This window comes from Brachypodium distachyon, chromosome 5 (assembly GCF_000005505.3).
Source record: "Brachypodium distachyon strain Bd21 chromosome 5, Brachypodium_distachyon_v3.0, whole genome shotgun sequence".
Classification (NCBI taxonomy): Eukaryota; Viridiplantae; Streptophyta; class Magnoliopsida; order Poales; family Poaceae; genus Brachypodium; species Brachypodium distachyon.
In genome coordinates, this window is record NC_016135.3 from 24,571,637 (window position 1) to 24,586,040 (window position 14,404).

The 14,404-nt window shown below is 45.2% G+C and overlaps 3 protein-coding genes across 3 annotated transcripts; 2 read left to right on the forward strand and 1 right to left on the reverse strand.

Annotated features, from left to right (window-relative positions):
- Positions 1–2,592: 2,592 nt before the first annotated feature.
- On the forward strand, positions 2,593–6,434 carry LOC100843014 (imidazoleglycerol-phosphate dehydratase). Its single transcript, XM_003580508.4, has 8 exons — positions 2,593–3,007; positions 3,084–3,211; positions 4,069–4,173; positions 4,386–4,478; positions 5,004–5,078; positions 5,362–5,424; positions 5,546–5,655; positions 5,931–6,434. Exons 1-8 carry the CDS (start codon positions 2,797–2,799, stop codon positions 5,956–5,958), a joined length of 813 nt encoding a protein of 270 aa, XP_003580556.1. The 5' UTR covers positions 2,593–2,796; the 3' UTR covers positions 5,959–6,434.
- Positions 6,435–6,643: 209 nt separating this feature from the next.
- Positions 6,644–7,874, reverse strand: LOC100842710 (germin-like protein 4-1). The gene is made up of 2 exons (XM_003580507.4): positions 7,654–7,874; positions 6,644–7,551 (listed from the first exon to the last, which is right to left on the reverse strand). Exons 1-2 carry the CDS (start codon positions 7,775–7,777, stop codon positions 6,905–6,907), a joined length of 771 nt encoding a protein of 256 aa, XP_003580555.1. The 5' UTR covers positions 7,778–7,874; the 3' UTR covers positions 6,644–6,904.
- Positions 7,875–10,157: 2,283 nt separating this feature from the next.
- LOC100836618 (pentatricopeptide repeat-containing protein At3g14580, mitochondrial) lies at positions 10,158–12,615 on the forward strand. Its single transcript, XM_010242126.3, has 2 exons — positions 10,158–11,899; positions 11,975–12,615. The coding sequence occupies exon 1, from the start codon at positions 10,595–10,597 to the stop codon at positions 11,771–11,773; it is 1,179 nt and encodes a 392-aa protein (XP_010240428.1). The 5' UTR covers positions 10,158–10,594; the 3' UTR covers positions 11,774–11,899; positions 11,975–12,615.
- The last annotated feature ends 1,789 nt before the right edge of the window (positions 12,616–14,404 follow it).

A 14,404-nucleotide genomic window follows, 5' to 3' on the forward strand; every position in this document is an offset into this window, starting at 1 on the left:
TAATGGCTCTCCGAAGGCCTAAACGGCTGTAGCACTAGCTTGCTCCTGCATGCATGCTCTTAACTGGAGCAGTATTCAACACGTTTTGGAAACCTGGTTTGAGCTTTTGAATCAACGGGCGCCTTGATTGAGCAAGAGTGGTTAGCTGTACTTGGAGATGCAGATGAAGAATTCTTTTCGACCCATTAATCTCTCCGAACAACTTCCAGAAAAAATCTCCCAACAATAGCAGCAACAGGTGTACTCCTTGAAATTGCACCCGTTTCTTTCAGGATCTATTATGACTTCCTGAAATATATGAGGGCTGTTTGGTTCTGAAAAAGGACTAACTGTAGAAAGAGAGCTGATCCTAGCACTACAGATACTCCCGCCGTTTTTAAATACTTGTCGTGGTTTTAGTGCAAATTTGGCTGTATTTAGGAACGGAGGGAGTAGTATGTCCAGATTGAATTTGGCTGCGGAGAACCAAATTCAAAACCGAGCGGGGATGGAACTCAATTACAGGATATATAGCCCACACGTGCGCTTGGGAAAGCACGTACTGCCGGCAATTCAAAGGTTTACTTAGACTCACCGCGTCTCACTTTCATGGAATTTCCCAAAGATATGCGAAATCTTTTGTCCGAGTACGCGTGATTTGACCGTCAATGTACACCCACGGCAAGCTAGCTGGGTGATGTAAGCAACGGGCAGCTGTCTACAAAGAGTGAAATGTCAAGGGGAACCGGAGTACTGAGTACATGTATACTACGTGACGAGTCAATGTTTATGCAGCATGGTGTTCATATTCATTAAATCGAATTCAGTGTACAGGACTGGAAAATAGTCGTCCCGTGCGGCCCATGGGAAAATAAAATTCTCGTATGTGCATGCATGACGAGATCATGCGTTGAGATGTGTTAGCCCTATACAAATATGTACATTAAAAAAAATACTGTATGGAGTAGTATGTGCGTGCATGATGGGCTGACTCTTCGACTCTGAACTGAAAAAGGGAAAGGAAATAAATACTCCATATGCATGCATTCACAGGATTCCCAACTTGCAATGTCAGCATGGAGAACTTAACACCGATCGATATACTCTACGAGTACGTACTACTAGTACTGTATACAATCCATTTTTCTAGGCATAGTGAAGGCAGCAATCAAGGAACAGTACGTACACACGACCTGGTTCTCTCCTCTACGTACTGTTGCAGTACCAAACCAAGGCACAAAACCAACTGCAGCTAGCTGCACCATGTTTAGCAGTTAGCACAAATAATGGATACCGCACCCACTTCCATTAATTCAATCGATCCCATGGTTAATTGTGTCTCTGTTACTGATCGATATGGCCGATGATTTCTGTCACTGTCAACTCGTTTAAATTATTATCTTTGTGTTTTTGTTACTATCATAGATGAATTTTTTGTTTCTTCAAACGGCGATATAGTCGAGATGATGGGTACTGCTGCTACGTACCTGCCTGGAGCAGTTACGGCGCAAGAAAGTCATGGGAGCTGCGCAGTGGTGGGTTTCAACAGCAACAAACCCTGGGGGGCTGGGGGGATCGATTTGGGCCGAGAAATTCTCTGCAAAGTTTCATCTAACCTGTCAGTCAGCCAGTCATGCCAGCCCAAACCGAACCCCCGGATCGATCGACCAAACCCCTCTGAGTCTGAACAGGACCTGTCTTGTGCCCTGCATGGAGTAGCTACTAGAAGAAGAGCATGCAGAGGAGGAGAGGAGTTCATGCACTGCCGAAAGGCAAAAGCGTCCTAGTAGTGATCTTGAATAATAATGCTAGTCCGGGCGGGGCAATAAATGGTTCCCATGAATGCAGGGTTGGTTCCCGGTTGACATCTATGCGCAAGATAGCAGCAGGGAGGGATTGAACAGAAGACGTTGTACACTTTGCACGTTTATCAATCAACTCGGGCCGGGGGAGTAGTAGTACGACCGAATGAAACTGATGAGTGGCCTCAGCTGCTCACCGAATCCATTTGTCTGCAGCTGGACCCATTCCATCCATCCCGTCCCATCCCATGGTCTATCTGCTCTGCTCTGCTGTGTGTCAATTTGCTGCAACTGCTCGCACTGAATGCGGCGCCTTGAATTTAATGGCTGTCCTTGTCCATCCTCGTCCTCTCTTCTTTCTTGATTTCTTCCCCTCCGAGAATGACAAGGACGGGTCAGGAGAAGAGGCTGCTCGTTTGGTTTGGAAGGCGTGGTAGGAGTAGTACTACTGTTTGATTGATTTAGTCATGAATCTACATGCGGTTGCACGTAGCTGTGTGCTTGGACAGCTGTGTGCTCGCGTATCATCATGGTTATACATCCTTCCGGTATACGTTACTAGTACGACTACTGCTGCATACAACCGTCAGTGTTACTCCATATATTTTGAAGATATGATCAGAACGTGGGGATTGTAAGAAAACAATTCAGTTTCTACAGAAACTCGTTGATTTTCTTCGAGAGGAATCCGTAAATTCAACTTTGAAAATTCAAAAAGTTCATTTTCTAGTCCCAACCCTTCCCCAAGTTCAGGACAACATGATCCAACACGGCACAACCCTCCCGGCCCAACATCCTCGGCCCAACCCAAGTCACAGTCTGCAACTTCCCCTCCTCCCGCACCCGGCCGCTGACGACCACTACTCCTCCCGCCCTCCGGTGCCCCCCTTTCTGCCGCCGCCGCCGGCCCCTCTCCTCCCTCGACGGCGCCACCTCTTCTCCCCCAACTCCTAGGACCCGAACCCAGCCACTAGCTCGAGCCGCAACCTAGGTTCGCTCGCTCGAGCTCCCGCTGATGACCACCGCGCCGTTCGTCTCCCCCTCCCTCTCCCGCCTACCCTCCGCGCGGGCCTCTCTTGCCCCCAAACCCTCGGCGATTTCCGGTACCGCGGTCGCCTTTCCCGCTCGTCCTCACGGGTCGTCGCTTCGCCTGAGGTCGCCTGTCATGGCTGCTGTCTCCGGTGTCGGCGGCAACGGCTCTCCGGCGGTGTCAGACGATTTCGAAGGTGGTTTTCTGCGTCACCGGTTGAATTCCAGCTTTATTCTCTGCTTATTTGTGTGATTTGTACCCAAAAATTTCAGTGTCGTCTAGGTTGGGAGAGGTCAAGAGGGTGACCAAGGAGACGAATGTGCACGTGAAGATCAACCTGGATGGCACTGGTGTTGCCAACTGCAGCACAGGGATACCGTTCCTAGATCACATGCTTGATGTGAGTATGGGTTATTTCTTGTGTCTGCACTTGTTGATTGAGTTTCTGTGAAATAGACGGCATATGCTTGTGGTAGCGTAGCTATTTTGTCTGTTGACCTAGAGGTTCGTCAGAAGCTAGAATGCACGTCGTTGTGAAGAAAAAACTTAGAAAAGTAGTCTCTTCGTGAAGAGAAGGGCAAAATGGAACTTGGTAAGCACACGAACAGCTTATCTGGAATCCATTAAATCGATGAACAGCACATAAAAATGACAGGCAGTGTTCTTAATTTCTGAAGGGCAGAGCCTTCTTGAAGGATACACTTAACTTTGAGTGATTAAGAGCACCATTTCTACAACCCATTATTATCAGGAGAAAGTGATACACACACACACAATTAAAGCTTGAAGTAGTCCTGATGAGGAAAAGTCCGCTGCCTTTTGAGTTCCATGTGTTCCAGGTGATATTAAGCAATTTGGAAACCGAATGCTACTTGTTTTTTCTTCTTTTCCTAGTGTGATGTGATCCATGGAAAGACTATTACTTCTCTTCTTAATAACTAATGTACTTAAGTGTGAAACGTATGGCTTTGGTTTATTCCACATCAGTGACATGGTGACCACCGTGAGTGACAAGCCATTGAATGTCAAATCAGTATTTAAGTGCAAACGTAGTTCTTCAGCTTGCCTTAATGCATGTAGTGAACAACCAATATTTTGAGAGGTATTTATTTTTGTACAGGTTTCTGCACTTTGAATGGTCAAGTATTCAATTCTATGTATATCTTGTGCTTGACAGAAGAAGGTTCTAATTCATACTGCAAGTTTGCTTTCTTTCTGGTCAAAGCTGGCCATTAACTTTCAGTTTGCAACTTACAGCAACTGGCATCACATGGTCTGTTTGACGTATACGTGAAGGCGACAGGTGACACTCACATTGATGATCATCACTCAAATGAGGATATTGCTTTGGCAATTGGAACGGTAATTGCTGATTCCTAGAATAATTTCTAACTTGATGTTTGTACTTCTAGAAGTAGTAGGAATCATTGTTTACCAGAAGTTAGAATATCCTTTTTGGCATCATTGTTAAATTTGCATGCTAAGTTTCTGTTATTGTACTAAATTTCATGCTCTACGATATCTATGTATAGGCAAACATTTATCAAGGTGACTTAACTTTATCTTACTTTTAGGCACTACTTCAAGCACTTGGAGATCGAAAAGGAATTAACCGGTTTGGGCATTTTACAGCACCACTTGATGAGGCAGCAGTTGAGGTTATACTGGTATGCAGCACCCTCTTCTGTATTTACATGCTATGGATGTACAGGTCTGTGCAACCTCCATCCACGAGGGTGCATGTCTATGCTGACATGCATGAGCTCATGAGAGATGAGACCCTTGACATGCAGTACCACATAACTGAGTTACAACTAGCGTTTTTGTGCACTTGGAAAATGACCAGTCATGAGTAATTTTTCGTTCTCTTGCATTATCATGGGCATTCTACTGTTATGATAGGTTGATTTATATACAGCTTTTGAGTACTAGTATCCAGAATGGTAGAACTTTTGCTTCGTTTCTGTTCTAGTTTTCAGACTCATCTGACTCACATAAGTTGAAAACTCAAATGATAGTGACAGTTGCAGTTGTCACGGTGCATATGGAAATATCTGCTAAACAATTAAACCGTGCCCTGGAAATCCCTGCTAAACAATTAAACCGTGCCATGGAAATCTCTGCTAAACAATTAAACCATGCCTTGTTGATTTTAGATGTTTATCAGACATTCTTCTTTCCTCTGTATGCAGGATCTATCTGGTCGACCACATTTGAGCTGTGGCTTAAGTATTCCGACTGCACGAGTTGGCACATACGATACACAGGTAATTTGTGAAATTTGGATTGTTGTTGTCAATGGTCTGCCATTTTGATGCCAAAAGCTTTCTAGTCTCATTTGTTTATGTCAGACTTCAAAAGGCATTTCATTGCCTCTATAATATGGCGAGGATTTGTTAAATTAGACTCTTCCTGTCTTCAGACGATACTGTTTGACAAATCTTCACATGGCCTGTTTGTCATTTTTTAGTCTATGTGATGGTATCCATTTATGCTGTACATTCCTGCTATCAACTTAGGCAAACAATAATTTAGTTATTTTTGTGACAGCTAGTTGAGCACTTTTTCCAGTCCCTTGTTAATACATCTGGGATGACACTTCACATCCGTCAGGTATATATTTCTTCAGTTTTCAACGAAATCCTTCTCCAACGCGTTTTGGATCAGTATTACAATGTTTTGTGGGATTCTGAATCGGCATAACCCTGACCTCATTCCAAAATTTCTTTCAAAGCTTGCGGGAAACAACTCTCACCATATTATAGAGGCAACTTTCAAAGCATTTGCTAGGGCCCTTCGACAAGCAACAGAATACGATTTGCGCCGACATGGTACCATCCCCAGGTCTGTCCTCTCTTATGGCAAAGATTATTCAAATAACTCTCTATTGTGCATGATCACTGAATTACTCTTTTTTTTTTAATTTCGCACCGGAAACTTTTCTAGGTTTGATATATGCTTGGGAAACTATTTGCATCCCACACAATCTGTAAAAATAGAAATAGTTCACGTTAGGTACTGTTGCCTGGTAGCACAGTAACATATGGTTTAGTTCTGTTTCGGTACTGATTTTCATACATTTCAATATCTGACGATATCCTGCTTGACTTGAACTGCAGCTCAAAAGGTGTTTTGTCAAGGTCTTAGTGTTGCAAGTTCAGAAATTGATGCATGCTACAATTTCTTGAAACTTGGAACGATAAAGAGGGAATGGATGGCCTACTACAGTCCCTTGTGCTTGGTACTCACACAGGGATGGGATTCAGCAGCAGTTCTCGGACAATCACGTCATCGAGATGGCTCGCCCTTCTGGTCTGGGTTGGATGTCTGTATTGGAGTACCTGGAATTTAATTGGGCCCAATATCAAATCAGCTTCTGTATTGAAATGGGCTCTAATATCATCAGGGTTTATTTATCCTAATAACATCAGCTCGCTACTATTCAGACAAAAATAAAAGTGGTTTGCCATTCTAAAAAACAGCGGTGCAATCCCCGGAAGCGCTGCTGCTTGTAAGAATCTTCAAATGTGTGGAGTCAATTCTCCCTATGTGGTTTGTTGCCTGCTAAGCTGGACCATTGATCGGATGTACGAGTAACAGGGAAATCATTGTTCGCGCTTGTATGTCCTGTTGAGACTCCAAACTCAAAATAAAGCGTTATTTGTGCTTAAAACTCGATGATTCAGGGTCCGTGGTACGTGTTTGATTTGCTTATTGGGAGACATGCGAGTGAACCTCAAGGCTCTACCTGGATCAGCGGTGTTCACTGGCCGGCCGAAAGGGCTCCCAATACTTCGGGTCTTTGGAATAAATACAGTAAACCTCTAAATCCTTTTCTGAAACAAATTATTTTATTCCATATGGAAGCAGCATTTAGCCACTGTTTTATTCGACACGGCCGTGCTATTGCACGACTTGGCAGTAACTTACTACACCACGCAAACCAAACTAACACAGCAGCACGCTAGAACGTACTACAGCATATATAACCTGCAGCATTACTGACTATTCGATGTGTATTTGTTTACCATCGAGCAAATGGATAATCCATCTTATCTTAGAGATCAGTGTACAGCCGGCCGGCCATAACCAATCAAGGGCTGCGCTTCTTGCGCATGCCGGGGTAACCGCCGCCATCGCCGCCGCCGGTCATGTTCCCGGGCATGTATCCGCCACCACCACCTCCAGCAGCGGGCGGCGTGGCGAACTTAGTCTGGATCCACTCAACCTGCTCAGCATCGATCATGAACGCCTTTGCCAGGATATCCACAGTGATCGGCGGGTTAGCCCCAAACACGGCGTCAGCAATAGTAGTGACACCAAAATTCTGGCTGCTGAGGCCGGCGAAGGCGACCGCCGGGACGGCCCCGTTGTTGAGCTGGAAGTGGATGAGCCCCTGGGGGAACACGAAGACGTCGCCCTCGACAAGCTGCTTCTGGAAGAGCTTGTTCTTGAGCGGGGCGTTGGTGGTGACGAAGCCCACCAGGAGCTGCCCCTTGATCACTGTCAGGACCTCGGTGCCCCTGGGGTGAATGTGGGGCGCGTTCTGGCCCCCCGGCTTGTAGTCGATCCGGACGAGGGAGATCCCCAGCGTGTTGAGCCCCGGCAGCTCCAGCACTGTCACTGCCTTCACGGCGGACCCCTGCGCGTTCAGCGGGGCCGGCACGTTCAGCCCCGGCATGAAGAAGTCGTTGGCGCTCACCATCATCGCGTCCTTGCACACGAACCCGTTCACCAGCACTGCAAACACAAATTTTTTAAAGTTAAAACCAACAAGTAGTATAAAGAACATACGGAGTAATGTAAAGAGATGGATGGGGTTTATGTATGTATATATAGTACCAGGGCTGTGCATATCGGCGACGCAGAAGTCCTGGAGCTGGGTCGGATCGGTGGCCAGAACACGAGAGCAAAGCACGAGCACTGCCACGGCAAAGAGTGCAGCCAAGGTACGAGAAGCCGCCATGGTTTGCCCCCTTCTCTAAAAATACCTGAGAATGTCGTCTGTCAGTGTAGCTAGCTGCTAGTGTGTGAGCTAGTTAGTTGTGTTCTGCAAGGACGTAGCAAGGCACCTATTTATACAGGCGTAAAAGGTGAGTAGGTGACCATGGAGTAGCTAGTGGGCTGGCTGCATGCTCTAGCCAGCAACAACATGTATGCATGGTACACTAGCTAGCATTATTAGCAATTAGTCAGCAGTAATTCGCTGTGTAGTTTGAGTAAGCATCCACGATAATACTCCTGCTGCCTTGCATTGCTAGCGCTTACGTCTGTGCTACCGCGCGATTTTTTCCTTACTGACCCACTGACTGTTTGTTTATACGGAGTAACCACGTGCCTAATATCCATTGCCATTGTGGAATTAGTACATGCAGCATTATGGGTGGAAAACTTGGGACTAACACGATAATGGCCTCTCTCTAATTTAGGTTTTAGTTCGCAGCATGCACCCACTAACGCAGGGTTTTCTATGAACTCCACTTAACTGTGACGTTGGATCATCGACCTATGCGCCAACAAGTGACACTTTTTTTTACTGAATAGTACTCCTCTCCTTCCTGTACGGATGGGGAAACTACGGTGAACAAATGCACGGTGGTATTAGGTCATGGGCCATTCTGCAGTGCTTATCCTCGATCGCGCATAACATTTTGACTTTGTAGTACGTCGTCATTTGTCAAGATGAGCGTGCATGGCGGCTGTGTTGCACCGAGAGAGGGTGTCACGGTCTCGCAGATATTCTGACAAAGTGGCAATGGAGCCCCTAATAACCCTCAACGATATTTATATTTTCCCCGCAAAACAAAAATAACCCTCAACAATGTAGCACCGGCCCAGCCGGCCTGGTGTGTTTAATTATTTAACAGTATTTTGAAAGGACTCTCAATACACTCTATTTATGTAACAGTAGATGTTATAACTTACAATAGGTCGTGAAATATATTTCATGGGACTTTGCATCGTACTACCTCTCTGTTTTCAAATGTCGTAAAATGTTCTATTTTTACCTAAGTCAAACTAAGTTTATAGAAAAATATACTAATCTTCACAATGTGAAGCAAGTATACTATGAAGATATATATCATGACGGATTTAATAAAACTAATTCAGAATTGTGGACTTAGAAAAAAGTTAGACATCTTATATTTAGGAATGTTTGGAGCATTTTTTTCTCTCTCTGACAAACTACTAGAAGCATGAAAACCACACAACAAGCAAGTGTCCTTCAAGGCTAAGAACACAAAACTCTGAAGGTTAATTTAAAAAAAATCTGAAGGTTAATTAACCTCTTGACGGTGAAGATTTGGCGCTATCGTCCCAACATGCGAGATGCGACCCGACATGTATAGATTAGGTGACCACTACACATCCATGATCTGGCTTTGAAAGAAAAAACCAAGAAAATCTTTGACGGCAATGGTTGACATCATAAGAGAAAGACACCATCAACTTGTTGGTGTGAGGCCTAGCCTATCATGGAGCAGGAGCAATCCTTGCAAATGTAAACATGGACTAGTTGCTAGCAAAGATGCATAAATGGAAGGTTGGAGCACCATCCAACGGAAGAGCTTACACTAAGGATCACCCTCCAGACTTCAAAATTAGAAAACTGCATTGGCGACCATGAGCTGTGCATAAGGCGACAGAGCACGGTACTTTCCTGAAGTCGTCCGAGCACTGACTCTTGCACCACGTTGTGTCATTTTGAGTTGCCGTTAAAATATACTCCCTCTAATCCATAATAATTGACGAAATATTACATGTATCTAGACGCTTTTTAGGCATAGATACATTCATATTTGGGCAAATTTGAGACAATTAATATGGATCCGAGGAGTATATGTTACACTACGGTGTTTTTTTAATGTCACTCCATAAAAAATCAGGTAATAGATCGATCACGCAGAGCAGCTGCCTCATAATAGAAATACCTCAAATACCATACCATGGTATTTAGTACTCCCTCCGTTTCTAAATACTTGTCGTGATTTTAGTGCAAATTAGAGAGTATGTTCGACTGTCAAAAAAATACCACCACGATGGGACACCTTGGGGCTGTTTGGTTTGTGCCCCCAACCAGTCTTGCCAAAAATTTGGCAGCATATGGTTATTTGGTTGTTGTTTGCTTCATTGTCAAATTTTTAGTTGTCAATCTGATTCATCCCACCTCTCTTGCCAAATAGTTGGCAAAATAAGAACAAAGAAATTGTTGACCAAAAAATTGACAAGCCAAATCTTGCCAATATTTGGTAGGTTGTATTTGGCACGAACCAAATAGCCCTTTTGTTAAAAAAAGGAAAAATAGTGGGACACCATCGGCAACCTCCCCTACCTCGGCCCTGGCCCATCTCGCTGCCGAGCGCCCCAACCCCGTGACCCGGTCGCTCCGTCGCTCGTCTTCCTCCTCGAGCGAGCGCCGCCACCCCTCCCTCCCCGTCCCGATGCCGAGCGCTCCAGCCCCGTAGCTCGTCTCCCTCCTCGAGCTAGCGCCGCCACCCCTCCCTCCCCATCCCACTGCCGAGCGCCCGAGCGCCCCCGCTCCGTCGCTCGTCTTCCTCCTCGCGCAAGCGCCCGCCACCTGGTTGATCTCTCGGATTCTCTCGTTCCCGGCCGTTTCTCCTCCCATCACCTCACGAATGAATTACGCCCTTTAGCCCCCCCGTTTCATCTCCTTAATCACCCCCAATTCGTAACTGAGGCAAAAATCAAGGTAGGGCGGTCCTCCGCCTGTGCTTATCGGGTCTCCCCAAGATTCTTCTGATTCCCACGACATTGCTGCAGCATGGCGAGAGCCCTAGCTCGCCGCACGGTTCCTCCGTTCCTGAGGTTGCGCTCCACGGTGGGCGACGACAGCTACTGGATGGGTCGACTGGACCACAAGGACTGGCTTGCCCCGAACGAAGTCCTCAAGATATTTGCAAACATCAGGGATGCTAGTCTTATAACCAGCGTGTTCAGGAAAGCATGTGCCCGGAGAGATTACAAGCCCAGCGAGGCCCTGTACAGCTTGATGATTGATCGGCTAGCCTGCGCCAGGAGGTTCGGAGATGTGGAGGAGTTGCTTGTCAGGGCAAGGGTTGAGAAGTTCAGGTTCTCTGACGAGTTCTTCTACAGGCTGATCAAGATGTATGGCAATGTGGCGAACCATCCCGAGAGGGCCATGGAGATGCTCTACGCGATGCCTGGTTATAATTGCTGGCCTTCTACGAAGACATTTAATTATGTTCTTCACATGCTTGTGTGTAAGCGGCAGTATGAGGTCATCCATGAAGTATATGAGAGCGCGCCCTGGTTGGGCGTGACGCTGGACACCTGCTGCTTTAATATCCTTATCAAGGGTTTGTGCCAATTTGGTAAATTCGATGAGGCCATTTCACTGTTGCATGAGATGCCAAAGCAAGAGTGTCTGCCCAATGTGGTGACCTACTCGACGTTGATGCATTTCCTTTGCCAGCATGGTCGCGTTGATAAGGCATTTGAGCTGTTCGAGAGAATGCGGAAGGAGGAAATTGATGCAGATACAGTTGTTTACAATATATTAATATCTGGTTTATGCAGAGAGGGAAAGGTGACTATTGCATTTGATATGTTTAAATCCATGTCGTCTGAAGGCTGCTATCCCAATTCAGGGACTTATCAGGTGCTTCTTGATAGTCTTTTGACATCAAGGAATTTCACAGAGGCAAAAGACCTAGTTTGCATGATGAGTGCAGAAGGTCTGAGACCTAGCTTCTCATCGTACAAGCTGTTAATTGATGGCCTCTGTAGTGTTAACTGCTTAGAAGATGGTCATCTTATCTTTAAGCAAATGGTGGACCAAGGTTTTATTCCTCGAATGGGTACTTGGACAAAACTTCTTACATCCATGAGCTTAACCTACACTGGTGATTTTCTGGACAACCTGATACACCTGAACAGGGAGCTCGTTTTGTTAGTGGAACCGGTGGACCAACCTGCCTGAATTTTCCACATACACTTACATATTGAAGTCAGATCTTTCTTGCGTGGGAATTTAGGAACATTGGGTCTCAGAGTGATCAAAACATGCAAATGTTTAAGCCATCCGAAGCTGCTACAATTATATGCGGTATGTACTTCCGCAATGCAAGGAGAAATGGATACCTGCCTCCCATTATTACTAAATCTGTTAATTGGTCATCAGATATGTTGACTGAACTTATGCAGCCCCAAAAAGAGCAAAAGGAGGTCAACGATCATCCCAAACCGGGGTGGGGATTATCAAAGTAAATGTATGAGACACTATGGTTTCCATTAATGAAGCCGGGGGGCGGCCCCTTTTGATTAAAAAAAATCAAAGTAAATGTAGATGCTGCTTTTTGTGCTGTCCTTTAATGAAGCATCTGGGTCTGTAATCAGGGTGGCACTGGAGCGTTCAAAGGAGCAGTTGGATGCTGGTATTCACAGACCATGAATGCTTTAATTGCAGAACCTCTGGCATGCAAAGACGGAGTGCAGTTCGAAAAAAAAACAGGGCTTTTCGCAAATTGTGGAGACAGATTTGGCAAATCTAGTGAATCTTTAAGGAAAGCGCTCTCAGAATTAGATACAGCTGAAATTTGTCCAATTCTGTCTCACATGCAGGTGCTTAGCCGTAGCTTCAGTTATTTTGAGATTTTCTATGTAACCATGAAGCCAATAGGGCTGCTCATTAGGTGCTAAGAAAGTAGCTAAGTGCAAGCAGAGCTGTTTATGGCTTATCCAGGCTCCGGCCTTCTTATTTAACTGCTTGCACAATGATTGTACTTTTGCTACTGGTCATTAATAAAGCTCCTGTGTTGTTAACGTGATTTTTGTTTACCAAAACCTGTTACTAACGACTCATGCTCATATAGTGATTAGTCTATCTTCCTAACTTTTGTTGGTTTTGTATCTGATGTGAATATCAGCCCAAGCTCCACATTATCCAGTTTAAATGTGAAATTATAAGTAAGCTCGAGGCCGACTCTTAGTTACAGCTTCAATATAACCATATGTTTTCCATTTTACATGTAAAATATCTGAATACAATGTTCTTGCATTTGCAGCTGGTCTTCATTTCAGCCTTCTCTTCTCGAGAAGTGCTCTCTGGACCTTCCTGCTATTGCAAACCAGACAAACAGTAAGAAAAATGTGTGACATGTGGCATTTTTCGCCTTCTATAATGTTGAAGTGCACAACATGGTATTGCTTTTGGTGAAATTATTACATTTCTCGCACGGAGACGAAATGTCGGTTGATAGTTCTTCATCTCATTCCTTCACTGTCTAATTGTGTAACGAGCCCTAGCACCAGTCTTGCTATTGTTTGAGATAGTAATTCAACTGTAGGTGGTAAATCTCTCCGATTATAGGTCTATAATGATTCAGGGTAGAATTCCAACTCATGTTATCTGTCTGAACGAATATTTACCTGGTTGTTTCTGTTTTATAGGATTACTTATATGAGGAAAAGAATCTGGTATTATGGATAAGCAACTATTGGACACAAGCAGAAGAGCCCGTGAATCTGGATAAAGGTGGGGGGGGGGGGGGGGGGAAAACAGTCCTGATTTTGCTCATGATTGCAAGGAATTGGCAATTTCTTGTCTTCTTTGGGCAATATATATCCACGCAGTTCTCCAATGCAAAGGTGCTGAATCCAGATATTCTCCGCTTGAGCCTTGGTCGTAGTGCCGGAAGCCTGGAAGTGAGAAGAGAAATTGTGAGCATTCACAGATTGAATCTCCACATTACTCCAGTCCAGAGTTGGCTTCAGTTTCATGCGAAGAAGAGAGATTTGCGAAGTAACATTCTCCTGCATTTGTGTATGTCTGTATGTATTCTTCAACGGGGGACTCTTGGAACGACTTGCTCAACTGATTCCCTTGATTAAAATCTGACTAATGTGGTGGCCAAAAAAACAAAAAAACATGCAAGCCTGAATAAGTATTTCTTGGACACTATGATTGGACCGTGTAAAAACTATGGTTTGTCAACTGTACTATATACTGCACCACGAATCTTGCATCTTGCATGATATAATAAAATCGCCTCCTGCCTGCTTTGCTGAACGTCCGTGGCTGCCTGCGGAAGAAACGTCGGTGGTGCCGAATGGCCTGCGAAATCCTGACCTGATGAAAATAAATCCCTCGATGGATCCGCACAGAGTTGGTCACGGAGAGTGCTTGTCCTGAGGTGTTGTGCCTGCATGAGCATATGAGTGAGACGATGGATGGATTCATGTGTCAGATCTCTCTGGTCGTCAGAAGGCCAGAAGATGAGAAGAGGTTGATGATCTGTTGCTGTTAGGAAGAGAAAAGACGCAGCAAAGAAGCTGATAGACTGACAGAGACAGCACCCAGGTGCAAATGCGGTGGGGGAAGGTGAGAGAGAGGTTTTCCTTTCTCTAGTGTCTGCTTCCGCTGCCGTTGCAGCTGTTCTAAGCAGGGAGTCACATCAGCTGACCTGATACGCACCACCGGCCGGGCTGAGCTTGGGATTGGAAGAGGAGGAGTACCTGACTAGTGTGGTGGTGTTTCTTCGCCTAATTGCTCGAACGGATGCGATCATGCGAACGCACGAGGATCCGGGTTCCCGGAACGAAGCAATTAACA

Excerpts from the sequence above, each read along its gene's own strand:
- LOC100843014 (XM_003580508.4), top strand. The coding sequence starts at position 2,797 with ATGACCACCGCGCCGTTCGTCTCCCCCTCCCTCTCCCGCCTACCCTCC. Across the intron at positions 5,079-5,361 it reads TTGGCACATACGATACACAG|CTAGTTGAGCACTTTTTCCA; the intron begins GTAATTTGTGAA and ends TTTTTGTGACAG. Across the intron at positions 5,425-5,545 it reads TGACACTTCACATCCGTCAG|CTTGCGGGAAACAACTCTCA; the intron begins GTATATATTTCT and ends TTTCTTTCAAAG.
- LOC100842710 (XM_003580507.4), bottom strand. The coding sequence starts at position 7,777 with ATGGCGGCTTCTCGTACCTTGGCTGCACTCTTTGCCGTGGCAGTGCTC. Across the intron at positions 7,552-7,653 it reads CGCCGATATGCACAGCCCTG|TGCTGGTGAACGGGTTCGTG; the intron begins GTACTATATATA and ends TTGTGTTTGCAG.
- LOC100836618 (XM_010242126.3), top strand. The coding sequence starts at position 10,595 with ATGGCGAGAGCCCTAGCTCGCCGCACGGTTCCTCCGTTCCTGAGGTTG.